General features: G+C 45.0%; 1 protein-coding gene across 1 annotated transcript in view; it reads right to left on the bottom strand.

Annotated features, from left to right (window-relative positions):
• SNX30 (sorting nexin family member 30) overlaps positions 1-12,975 on the bottom strand; it is a 67,318-nt gene that overhangs the window by 46,669 nt on the left and 7,674 nt on the right. The window contains exon 2 of the mRNA XM_077817809.1: positions 4,084-4,272. Coding sequence (XP_077673935.1) covers positions 4,084-4,272 — 189 coding nt within the window. The remainder of the gene's footprint in view (positions 1-4,083; positions 4,273-12,975) is intronic.

Raw genomic sequence — 12,975 nt, 5'->3', positions numbered from 1 at the left:
ATTACTAGGGGGCTGGGGCACATGACTTATGAGGAGAGGCTGAAGAAACTGGCTTATTTAGTCTGCAGAAGAGAAGAGTAGGGGGGGATATGATAGCAGCCTTCAACTACCTGAAAGGGGGTTCCAACGAGGATGGAGCTCTCCGTCCTTAGAAGTTTTTAAGGCCCGGCTTGGAGGGCCGGCTCTACGTTTTTTGCTGCTCCAAGCAGCAAAAAACAACAAAAAAAAAAAACCCACACCTGCTGAAGACTCTGCCGCCGGAGAGAACAAGAACATCGGAGTGAGCTGCCACGGAACTGCTGCTGGCAGCGAGACCCGAGTCAGAAGAGTCGCCACCGAATTGCTGCCGTGGAAAACAACGGAGAGGGGCTGCTGCTGAATTGCAGCCGGGGCTGCTGCCCGAGTGCCACCCCAAGAACAGCGGAAATGCTGCCCCAGGCACTGGCTTGCTTAGCTGGTGCCTAGAGCCAGCACTGCCAACTTGACAAAGCCCTGGCTGGGATGATTTAGTTGGGGCTGGTCCTGCTTTGAGCCGGGGGTTGGACTAGATGACCTCCTGAGGTCTCTTCCAACCCTAATCTTCTGTGATTCTATCACTATGCTGATATTATCCAGGACACAGTGAGACGCAGCTTACATTCCAGTTCACACATGCTATCTAGTAGACCACTGGGAACATTTTAAGCCTTGGCAGATAGTTATTCATGTAGGTGTCAGTCTTAAGCAACCTCAATAAGTTGGTCAGGCTAGAGGAGAGAAACGTATTAGCGTTTCTAGAACTAAGGAGTAAAAACACGTTTGTTCATTAATCTATGCCACCTTGGCATCTAACCAGCAAGTTATTAAAAAGATAGATCAGTAGGGTAAACACTCCTCCTCCAGCACATTCTAAATTAGTAACAGTCACATGGACGCCAGCTTGATTTGTTTAGAACAATTGTATTTGCCAAATTCTCTAGCCTCCAGTGTATCAGCTTCGCCACTCAAGTGAAATTCCTATAATAAGAAGTAGCTTTCTGGTTCAGTTTTTCAAACCACTCGACTAAGAGCATTTTTAGTATCCCAAATACATTTTGCAATATGAGCAGTACTGATTGTTCTTGGACACATGTATCAGAAAGGTGGTCCACAGAGGGTCTATAAATCTGATGTCATTGTCATTATTTCTTTATAGTGCCTTTAAAGGCCTGAAAAGTTGCCGACGACCTTGAGAGAAGGGATAGGCTTGCTGCTTTTTCTTTTTTAAAGCCTCAGAAAGAAGGTCAAGCCTGGATTTGCTAGAGGTCTGAGACTCATTTTCTCCCACCCCAAAAAACGTGCATTGTAACCTTTCACCCTAACTGAAGTCATGAGGATTTTGACTCTTCAGAGGCATTTTGTCTCTACATTTCATTAGGCACTGGAATTTTAAGAAGGAGTTTTAGCAGAAAGTATTATTGATTATTATTATTATTAGACCAATCTAAGATATCCATTCCTCTTAGTTTAGCTTTCAGTTTCCATCTCTTCAGGTTTCAGCAGTTCTCCAGTTAGTCCTCCCAGTAGACAAGGCCTTAAATATTTCAAGATAAAAAGCCAGGCAGAAAGGGTTCAATCTGGTGCTGCAAGAATGGCTTTACGAGTCCTTTGTGAGGCATACACTACATAAGAGAAAGATATACTTACTAACTGGAGAGCAGAAGAAGGTGATTGCAGACAAGGCCATGTGGAATAAAACACATGACTGAATCAAATCTGGGTTCTGTTCCCACAAGCTTCCTACATGGCTTTGGAGCTCTCACTCACTCTGTGCTTCATTTCTCACCATGATCAGTAAAGGGAAGGTAAATACCCTTCTTCTTGCAACTACATACGTAAAGCTTTGAGTGCTTCTGAAGTACTGAGACTATATAGGATTGATGTTTTTGTAGTATGTAGCATTTCCATTAGCCATTCAGCCAGGTAAGCCAAGTTTCTCATCCATATTTGAAATTCCTCTGATGGTAGTTCTGTTGCTCTTCGAGTTTTATACAACTGCCCATCATGGCAGTATCAGAGAGCCTTCAAAGTAAGATCAACAGCAACAAGCCTAGTGGCTGTTTTATGGACCCTGAAAAAGCACCTCAAGGGATTGGTTTATTCCATGCAAATCTTGCTCTGCCCATACATGTACACAACTTTCAACCATAGCATCAGATTATTATTCAGGGAATAATCACAAGACTCCTTAGCTGAAAATATTAAGACTAATTCCAAAAATTTATCCTCTCAAACAGAAGGATTAGACCACTTAAATCAGACTGATTGATTCGTCCTCAGAGTAGTCTTTGGTCACTGGCAGACAGATCACGGGTGCAGGGTACCTTGTGCTATCATCTGCCAATACTTTTGATTGGTAAGTGAAGGAGCCTCTTTCTATACCTTCTAGAGTTGGCATTAGCTTTTTGGCTCTGAGGTGGTCTGTGTGCAAATCAGACATGGCCCTCAATGCAGGGCCACGCTTTTCCCCTCTACACATACAGCCCCAGGATGTCCAGTAGCATACGCCTGCCTCTTGGTGCCACCACTGAAGTACCAAAGGCACTGCCAAAGATGCTGCTGAAAAATTAAGTTCCCCAAAAGAGAAGGAGGGGAGAAAAAAAAAAAAGATACAAAAACTCCTCTTCAGATCAGTTGGCCACCTCCTCCTCATGAAGGCATGGCTCCCTTGGTTTCTCTAGCCATAGTTCTGTATTGGTTTAGGCATCTTCATGCCACACAGGACACATCCTATCCATAACTTGGGACAGAGATCGGCTGACTCTTGGGAGTTACACAACTGGGAAGATTCCAGTTGTTGTCCCACCCGTAGCAGTCTGCCTTCTCCATCCTATAGAAGGTTCTATCCCCATTTTCTTTTAGTCCAACTGTGTATTTTTCTTCTCACTAGTTTCAAGAGGCCAAATGAATTACTGGACCCAGCACTGGCAGGCTTTCCTTTCAAGCTGCAGGTTTCAATTTGCAGCCCACAGCATGAGAGTCCCAAGTTTGTGTAACAAGTGTGAAGACCAGGATAAGGGGAAGATAAAAAACAGAACAAACGCAGAAAGTATATCGGAGTCTTAAATGGAGGACAGACAGGAATATCAATCCTGTTATCTTTTCCAAAAAATGATTAGAAATGGCTCCAATGTAAAAAAAGTTACTTTGGGCAAAAGTGTTCAGTAACTGATTAAGGCACATGAGTGAAAAGCAGGTAAGTACTAGTTTACCTATGGACAATATTCACCTTAGGAGTTGGCTCTATGGAGAACAATTATGGACAGAGAGGAAGTTTGGACTGTGCATGCAATGATCACTTCTCCCATTAGTGTATAGACACCTGATTAATGAATGTGCTATACACAGAGAGAGAACTCCATAGTATATACTTCACTGGCAGTCAGGAGCATTCCTGGGCAACACTTGTTATGAGTAGTTCATGTAATACCATCCATTACCTCTCTAGTACATCACAAAGACCCGAGGTGGAAAAGCAAAGGCAAGTGGAATATTTAGGACGCTACAGAAAGGGAGAGAGTGAATTTTAAGAAGCATGCAGAGGAGAGAGCATTTGGAGACATTTAATTGTCAGCCAAGTGCACAAGCAATATAGCAGGAGGCAGAGTGCTGGAAGTGAGAGATTATGAAGACAGCAGTGAGGGAATATTTCTCCTCTGCTACAGAGAGGAAAATTGAGCTATATTTGAAACATGATTCTATACACCTCAATCTGTTTATACAAGAGGTAATCTGATACGCTTTTAAAAACTAACGAAGTCAGTGTAGCAGCGTTAATCAATGGTTTCTTGAAAGAACACCAATTATTAACCAATTTTTTAAAAAGCCACTAGAGATCAAATCTAGGATGATGTTAACAGTTTTGCATAGTTTCAACGAACACACTGCAGTGAGTCTATTGAAAGCACATCCTTGGCACATTAACTGACAAAAAGGGACAAATTAAGCTGCTACTTCTATGCTGGAGCTTAAGACCTCCCCTTCCCCCCAAAAAAGGAATAAAAACCCAAAAGATAGCAAGTGCTTTCCTTTTTCAGGGTAACACATTCAAAAGATGCCTGGTACCTTTGTTGTAACCCTGTATGTGATGTAGGTCTCCATTGTACAGATATGTTTTTTGGGATCATCGACAGTGACAAAGAGGTCTCTAGTTTCCGCATCCAAGTCATCATCCAGCTGCAGTCTGTTGAGCAGTGAGGAGGAGGAGGCTGGGCTGGAAGTATCTACAGGAGTGCCGTTGGGCAGACTGAGATCCTGGAGGAAGTGAAACACACACACACTTTAACTATTTCTGACTAGTACAGTTCAGCAAAGTTTTAACTGTGAAATAGCCAAGTTGCATGACTGATAGCTTCTTTTATGCCCTTCTTCCAAGTGGCCCCATCTACCTAGAACCCCCTCCCTGGTCTACTAAGCACACTCCCTTTTCTTTCTTGAAGCCCCTTCTTAAACCACATCTTTTCCAGAAGACCCAACACACCCTAAATCCCTGTTTTGGCAAGTAGTGTTCAGAGAGCTCGTTTGCTCCTTATTTCTACTTGGTGAGCACCCTCTTGACTAGAGAATCGTCCCATGTCCCTTCATCCCAGTTGTTGGGGCCAGGATGCAGCTTATTTAAATTGCAGCAGCTCCTCCCTAGGGTCAAACAGTGTGTTCATTTCTTGCACTTGACCTTAGGCCTCAGGATAAGTTGATGACTAGACCATGAATGCACACCTTGCCGTAGCATATTGGGTCACTGCAAAATGTCAAATCACAAACTCAACGGGGGCTTATGCACTTGTCACCTTTTAACTTCAGAGACTGGCATTTAAATCCTGAGCCAGCTCATGGGACAGTTCACTAGCCTCCAACAAAAACCCACCCACTAGCATCTGTCAGTTCAGCATCCCCATGCTGCCTCCAGCTGGGGAGCTGCCATCAACCAGAACCGCAGCTACGTTACTGGTAGAGGTCAACAGGTAACTGAGCCACTGGGGTCTCTTTTCCTGCAAAATAAGGGGTCAGGATGCAAGAGAGTGTCCAGCCTTTAAAACTAAGTTTTGGAGCCCATGTATCCTGCCACCTTTTTGCCCCAGAGGTTCCCACAGTGCCAGCGGAAGTTGACAGCTGCTGCAGGGAGGCAGCCCCACCTCACCTGGAGTGGGCTAAATGAGTTACAAAGATTCCAAGGGATAACAAGTAGCTACTCTGCTTCCCGCAGCAGTCCTGCACTGAAAATCCCAGAGATCAATACTCTGGATCAGGGGTCTCAAAGTCCCGGCCCACAGGCCACCTTCAGCCCGAGAACCTCCCCACTGCGGACCGCGGAGGAGAGACGCATGCGGCCACCTCTGTCTGCTGCTGGCGCCGCCCCCCGCAGCTCCCTTTGGCTGGGGGAGAGGGACAGAGATACCATCATTAGTCACCAGGCAGCGTCACTCTCCCCCCTCCCGCCCCCACAATGGATATAAACAAGTCAAAATACCAAACACAACTATCTGATGCCCACCTTGCTGAAATCCTGAAGGTTTCAACTGCTCAGTCACTGAGGCCAAACTGACAGAACTGAAGCGTTGCCAGGTGTCTGGCAAACACTAAAAACTCTCTGGCAGGCGAAGAACTGTATAAAGTTGTATGACAGTTTTATTGTTTAAGAAATTCGAAATAAAAAATATAAATGTTTTCTTTTCTGAACACCATCTTCAGTGACATTATTGGCCCACTGGGAGGATTTGGGGGCTGGTGGCTGGCCCTAAGGTAAATTGAGTTTGAGACCCCTGCTCTGGATACTTCTATTCTTTGAAGGGCTGGTTACATTTCTATGTAGCTAGTAACAGTTACCACTCCCCCAGAGTCTATACAAACGTACATACAACATATAGTTTGCTCTACCCTTCCATCAGATGGTTTTGAAGCAGAAAATCTTAATGAATTCGCTTTTTATAAGTTAGCAGAAGAATTAAGACATACACAAAACTTAGAGTGCTCTGAATTCCATAGGAACGTTCGACACCAACAAATAAACCACCACTCCAAGGACTCCGGCTCTTCCTTTGCAGAAGGAAGTCTTTTATTGTTAAGATGTGAATCCTGTCTATGCTAAATGTCTTTCAGGGAGGGCAGACGTTTCCCCCTCCCCTCAGTGCAAAGCTCTGTGGCATTTTCTTTCATTGGAACAGAATAAAGCATTTTGCTTTAAATATCTGAGTCACTGGAGTCTTCCATTTTGCTTGGAAGACTGCCACCCTGGAGCCACTTTAGGTAAGCGACGCAGGGCCAGAGGCCAAATGCCTCCTGCACCCCGCCCCCCCAACTCCCTGCCCTGAGCCCCCTGCTGCACCCTGTACTCCCACACACCCCAACTCAGTGCCCTGAGCCCCCTGCTGCACCCTGTACTCCCATACACCCCAACTCAGTGCCCTGAGCCCCCCGCTGCACCCTGTACTCCCATACACCCCAACTCAGTGCCCTGAGCCCCATCGCACCCCAACCCCCTGCCCTGAGCTCCCTCCCGCAGTCCGCACCCCTCCTGCATTCCAACCCCCTTTCCTGAGCCCCCTCATACAGTGTGCACCCCTACTCTGCCCCAATCTCTTGCCCTAAGCCCATTCCTGCACACCGCACCCCCTCCCACACTAGCCCTGCATACAGTTTCCCCACCCAGATGCGGCCCTTGGCCCAAAACGTTTGCCAACCCCTGCTGTAAATGAAGCATTTTAAGAGTTTGCATTTTTAAACTGCAACGTCAGCCTTGTGTGTTTACGTTGTTTGTTTTCTTAGGAATAGGCTCAATAAAGAAAAGTGGCAGCTACTCAATGTGTTACCACCACATAGCCCGTCTCCATGTAAGAACCTACAAATTAAATTTGGGACCTGAAAGTCACTGTGTATTTATTCCTGTTCCACTGCCTGTAACTGACCCACCTGAGATCTTTTAGGTTAACCCTCAATTTCATACTAACTACGTCAGTCGAGTCAGCTTTATTAGGGGTGATGCAAGAGTAAGGAGAAGGCAGATGAAAACTGAGATGCGACTCAGAAATATGTATCAGTAAGACAAGCAGGACACCACACCCAGTTCCGTTTACAGAATGAATGACACTTCTCCACTACCACAGTGCTAAGATGCAGAGCACGGAGAAGAGTCAGGGCGCTGGCTTACATCCCCTGCCCTACACCAGCTTTGGGCAAGTCACTTTACAAATGGGGAAACTGAAGCACAGAAGGTCAGTGAAGACACAAGTTACCAACTTCACAGGGAGTGATGAGAGTTTGAATGCTTTGAGATCCTCGGGAAGGAAGAGCTATAGGAATGCAAATTAGTGTTTTCCATATTGCTATTCTAACGAACACTTAGGAGTAAGACATCTTGATAGCTCAGGCTTGCGAGAAAAGGAGGCCAGTCATCCATGGATAGAGAATTTCTGTCAAGACCTAGTTTTCTGGGGTGCTTTGTGCACACAGCATGATTCCTGCTGGAACTGTGGGTGCTGCCCCCCCAGGCACCAGAAGGGGTCAGTCACTGAGGAAATACCTCTCCCAACTTGGATAAGGCATGACAGGACTGAACATGGAAGGAGCAAGACCTATGCTGGCCAGCTGTGAACAGAAACTGAAAAGAGCCCTTATACCACCTCACCCCCTACTAGCCAGGTGCACACATGAGCAAGGGAGATCCAGGAATAGCACTACTGTGAGGAAAGAGGAGCACTAACGAGAGAGATGCCAAGCACCCCCTCCCCTAATTGTTTGCATTGCTTCTGACTAGACTGTCTCACCTTCTCACAAAAAAAATAAAAAGCCATGGAGGTGTGGGGGGCCACAACAAAGGAAAGAGTTTGTTTCTGTGCTGCAGAACTGCTCCCTATGCTATCCCAATCACTGCCCCACCATTATTTCCTGGAGATTAACGAGGTCTGTGTTGACAAGACAGAGTACAGGGCCCACGTGTATCCCAGCAATCAAGAGACGTGTGTAAGCCTCTCTGTGTATGCATCAAGCTCCTGACAGAGCCATTGTGGTGGGGGCTGTGGTTTCTCACTCATAACCACTGATGAAGGAAATACATTGATCAGAGGGTAAGTAACAAGTGATAGTAAATTAGTCCTAGAAGACCTCAGCAGAACAGCAGTGCTTCTCATCTATTGCCAATGGAAATGAATTTCAGTGCAAGCTTTTTCTTTTAAAAAAAAGAAAAGAAAATCAGACAGTTACGTTTTTATTTGCTTGACTATTGGTAACATTCTGGATTCTAATGTCCTGCTGGGATACTGGAGTCTTGAACCCAAGGCAGTTTCCAGCAGCTCCAATCTGCCAAGAACCATCCTAGGTTTTAAAAACCCATCCCCAAGTATTTACAGCCCCGACTGCCACCTTAAGCCACAAGAACTGCCAGTGCCTTGCACCCCAAGGGGCTGCTGTGCAGAGCAAACAGAGGATACGCCACCCCAGTTGCTGCCCCAGATCTGCACATCATGGTCGCCAGAGGATTTGGTGCTCCTCTTGCCATGGAGGAAGAGGGTTATTACTGGGACCTCCACAGGAAGAAAACATTACCGTCAGTGGAAGAACATGGTTGTCCTGCTCCTCCTGACAGGATGGGATGGTGAAAGACAAGGAAAGAATAAATAAAAGTTCCAAATCCCAAATATATATTTTGTCATCTAGGATTATATTCCCTAAACGTGCTTTAGAAAAGAATTAGGCAGGGCTCAGTAAATTCAGTTCGCCAAGTAGTCTTAGGTCATATTGGTTGGCCTTTTTAGGACATCCTACTGAGTCTCGATAGCTAACTCACGAGTTGTTAATAAATTGCAAGCTTGGTCACTTGCCAGGTTTTGGCAAGCCCCCACGCCCTACCCCACTCCCTATCTTCAGGGCCGTGCAGGCAGAACAGTACAAGCGCTGGGGCCGGAGCAGAGCCGGGGTGGCCCTGGATGCTCAGTGGGTGGCCTGTGGCCCACCCATGGCTACATCCCTGCTACCTACACTGATGGGAGGGGTTCTCCCGTCCACAGTTATTCCATCTCCCCAAGAAGTGGTAGCTACATCAACAGAAGAATTCTTCCATCCACCTAGCGCTGTCTACACCGGGGGTTAGGGTGGCATAGCTACATCTCTCAGGGCTGTGGATTTTTCACACCCCTAAGCAACAAAGGTAAGCCAACCTAATTTTCTAGTATAGACCAGGCCTAAGTGACACACAGATTCATTAAGATTTCACCATTGCCTTAATTGGAGAGGAGCCATGACAGAAGAGATGCTTCCAGGAATAAGCCATGGAAGCCCTCCTTTACACACATGCGAGAAAGTAGCCTGATGGTCACGGGATTATTGCTAGCTTTTCTATTTTTTAGTGTGAATTTAACCAACCCTTTTCTCCATATGCAGCCCATATGCCAATTCAGGCATTATTAGCCTTTTATGGTTCGTGTGTAGGGTTTGGAAGTAGGCCAACCACTGTGGAACTACATGTCACACAGTGCTGATGAAGACAAGTATGCCACTTTTTTTCCCCAGCATGGAACTGCTCACCAGAACAATTACGGCATCAATAAATCCTTCACAACTCAAGGATGTGGCACTGAAAATGCTGGCTCGCTAAGCCAGTTACAACTCACTTCAGGTTACAAGTGGCCAGATTCTACATTTATTTACTCTAGGTCTTGATGACCATAATTACATGATTTGCCCTCACGTGCTGCTAGTGAATAGTTCATTGGGAATCCTGCTTTTAAGAACTGGAAAAGCAACAAGTTCTCAGCCTGCCCGCCAGCGCTCCAGCCAGGGAAACAGGGTTGGGGCGGGGACCTTGCCTTGTCTTTGAAGGATGTATGTGTTGGGGGAAGGGCAAGCAAAGGAGGATTGATCTCTTCCTATGGGCTCTTTACTCTTCCTCACCACTTTTGCTGATGCAGCCCTCTCCTTGCCCCAGCCCCAATGTAAACAAATCAAGTTCTCTCCTTTCAATCTCTCTGCCATCTGGAGACTCTATATTACAGCCCAGAACAACACCCACATGCATAGCATGGCCCTCTTCTCCTGGCACAGTGGCTCACTTCCTCAATGCCTGTCAGTGATGTTTCAATACAATCTGCCACTGTCTGATGAGACACCCCCTCATGCCCATCAGCCTCTTCGTATATAAACCCTCCACTCCCACACAGCTAAAGCTTACAGCATCTGCCTATCAAACTAACCACATGCTTTGCCATGTACAAGACATGCGCACACAAAAACGTCGACCATAATGAGAGGGAGGATGGTCCAGCGGTTTGGTATTTAGCCTAGGACTTGGGAGATCTGAGTTCAGTTCTCTGCTCCACCAGAGACCCCCCCTCCTGTGTCACTTTGGGCAGATCTCTGTGACCCTTCACTCATATGTAAAATGGGATAACAATGCTGACCTGGTACATAGGTTATTTTCATCTTTACTAGAGACTTTACCTTTTTATAGAAAGAGAGCCCTAACACTCACCAGAGAAACAGGAATATTTTCCAACTCCAGTAGCCTTGTCGTAGTCTTAAACAAAAAAAAAAAAAAAAACACACCACCCCCACCACCCAGATGCAGCCACAAACAGACGTAGTGGAGAGAGCCTGAAAAATTCCTTCCAACCACTAGATAGCAGTGGAATATTTAAAGACATAAGTTTTTCCACAATGTTTAACAGCAAGATGTTTCCAGGACTAAAAAACTTAAGACCCAGTCAGGAAGACAAATTCTAAATAATGCCTTTACTTAAAAAACCAAAAAAACAACAGATCAGGTTTATTTTACATACATATATTCCATAATATTTTACATCATCACTTCCAATCTTTAAGAGTTTCATAGAATCATAGACTATCAGGGTTGGAAGGGACCTCAGGAGGTCATCTAGTCCAACCCCCTGCTCAAAGCAGGACCAACCCCCAATTAAATCATCCCAATGTTTGTTTGTTATGCAACAGCTGTCTGACACTAAAGCCAACCTCCTAAAAATCATGCAACCTCCACCCCAAGTCAGCTGATTTATGATCTGCACAGCCTTCAGTGTTTAGATAATTGACATTTCTATACATAATTTGTAAAGACAACTATGTATGTGGGTAGAGAGAAACAGTGATTCTGTAGAAAGATCATTTCTACTCATATATGGAATGTGGATAAGGCAAAATTTCACAATAAATTTGAAGAAACCCCAATCTTTCTACCGCTGGTAAAGAGTATACGTGAACCTTAAAATCCAAAGCAAGCTTCAAATGCAATAGGGCTATTGGGGAATTTAAGGGCCACAAAATAGAGATGGACTTTTAATGAAGTCCTATTGCAATCTAGAAGCGTCTAGCTAGGCTTCTTTGATCAACAGTTAAAAGGGCTGCTTCGCCATTTAACAAGCCAAAACCCTATCATTGTTTTAAGGTAGGCAATGCCAACGATTAACTCAATGAATAAAAATTATAACTTGTTTGCAGGATCATGCCCTATATTAGATGTAGGAAAGCAAAGGAGGGATTGTTAGAGGTAGAAAGGTTCTAACAAGAGCACAAGACATTAATGTATGCCCACATCTCGTTAGTTTGTAAGAGCAGAGTCCAATAAGAGAGAGGAGCAGAGCTCACTATTGACTTGTTTCTTCCAGTTTTCCTTAGATTTGAATAGACAAGACACAGGATCCACAGATATTCCAGAAATATGGGGCATCCGGAAAAAGGGGCAAAGCTGCTTATGGGAAGAGATCAGGATGCACAAGGTGACAGGATCTATTGAGGCTGGGTCAGGAAATGAGGAGTTAGAATATAGTGCAAAAGAGAAATCTTGAGCCAAGACAAGAATTGAGGTTGGAAGAGTCATCTACACAAGTGAGCTTAACTACAGCATAGAGGATGGAATCTGGTGTGACGCAACCATCAGGGGAGAGTGAGATAACTAGGATGGGGAGCAGGGTGTCAGCAGCAGGAATGGCCGAAGAAGGGATTGGGTGTGGAAGTTGTATAGCACTGACAGGATTTACTAGCAGCCTGGTTGTGGGGGAAGAGTGCTGAAGCTGAGGCCAAGGGCAAGGAGTCCCACTCCTTTTTACCTGGAAGAATGGAGGAAAGAAGGGCTTTTCAAATCACAATAGTTTCTACTGTTCTCTTCACTTAATCCTTTATACAAAAGTGATAATTTGGAGAGCAGATTTTTGGTTCAGAGATACATATTTATTTAAAATATAGTTCTGACTAGAGCAGCTGAGATTATTTCTGTGGAAGACAGATCAGTCATGGAAATAAGAGGTTTCGAAGTTTCATCTACTGAGATATAGCATAACACCAGAAAGCCACTAAATATTTGACTGTCCCTCTATGAACTGTTGTCAGCATTTTGAAAAATGCCTCGAAACTAGGAATTGCTTCTCTGGAACCATAGCTAAGTGTTCTGACACTGCCAATACAATGTGTAACTCATTTCTGTTAAGACACAGTGGTTTCTGGATCTCATCCATTCTAATACTTGCACTTTGGAGTGTGGGAAGCCCTAAGAGGTCCCTAGGGCTGTAAAGTGATGGATCAATTTCTGGGTGGAGTTCAGCATCTGTCTAGCCTTATCTTTGCAAGCAAAAATCAATACAATGGGGACTCCTGTAAAGTATTTATTGGACAGAGAGGTAATTCAACAAGATACACAAAAGAGGAGTAATCCCGTTAACCCTTAGAGCACAGAAGATGAGGAGCTTTTCTTCCCCACCTGCAGTAACATCAGTTATGGGTTTCTTCTGCTGCTGCATGAGATGTGCCCCAGCAGGCATAGCTAAGTGAAGGTGTACTAGAATTTCTACTCCTTGGGGTGGAATTTAAAACAAAAAAATTAATTCCATACTGAAGTCAATGGGAACTTTACTGTTCATTTCAATGGGAACAGAGTTAAGCCAGAGAATCTCACCCTAAAGCTTCTCTTCAGGTGTGAGGTGGACAGTACAAGTGATCAGGGGATGACAAGGAAAGCCAGTA

This window comes from Eretmochelys imbricata, chromosome 5 (assembly GCF_965152235.1).
Source record: "Eretmochelys imbricata isolate rEreImb1 chromosome 5, rEreImb1.hap1, whole genome shotgun sequence".
NCBI lineage: Eukaryota > Metazoa > Chordata > Testudines > Cheloniidae > Eretmochelys > Eretmochelys imbricata.
Note: the sequence above shows the minus strand (reverse complement) of the source record. Positions and strands in the feature narration are given on the sequence as shown.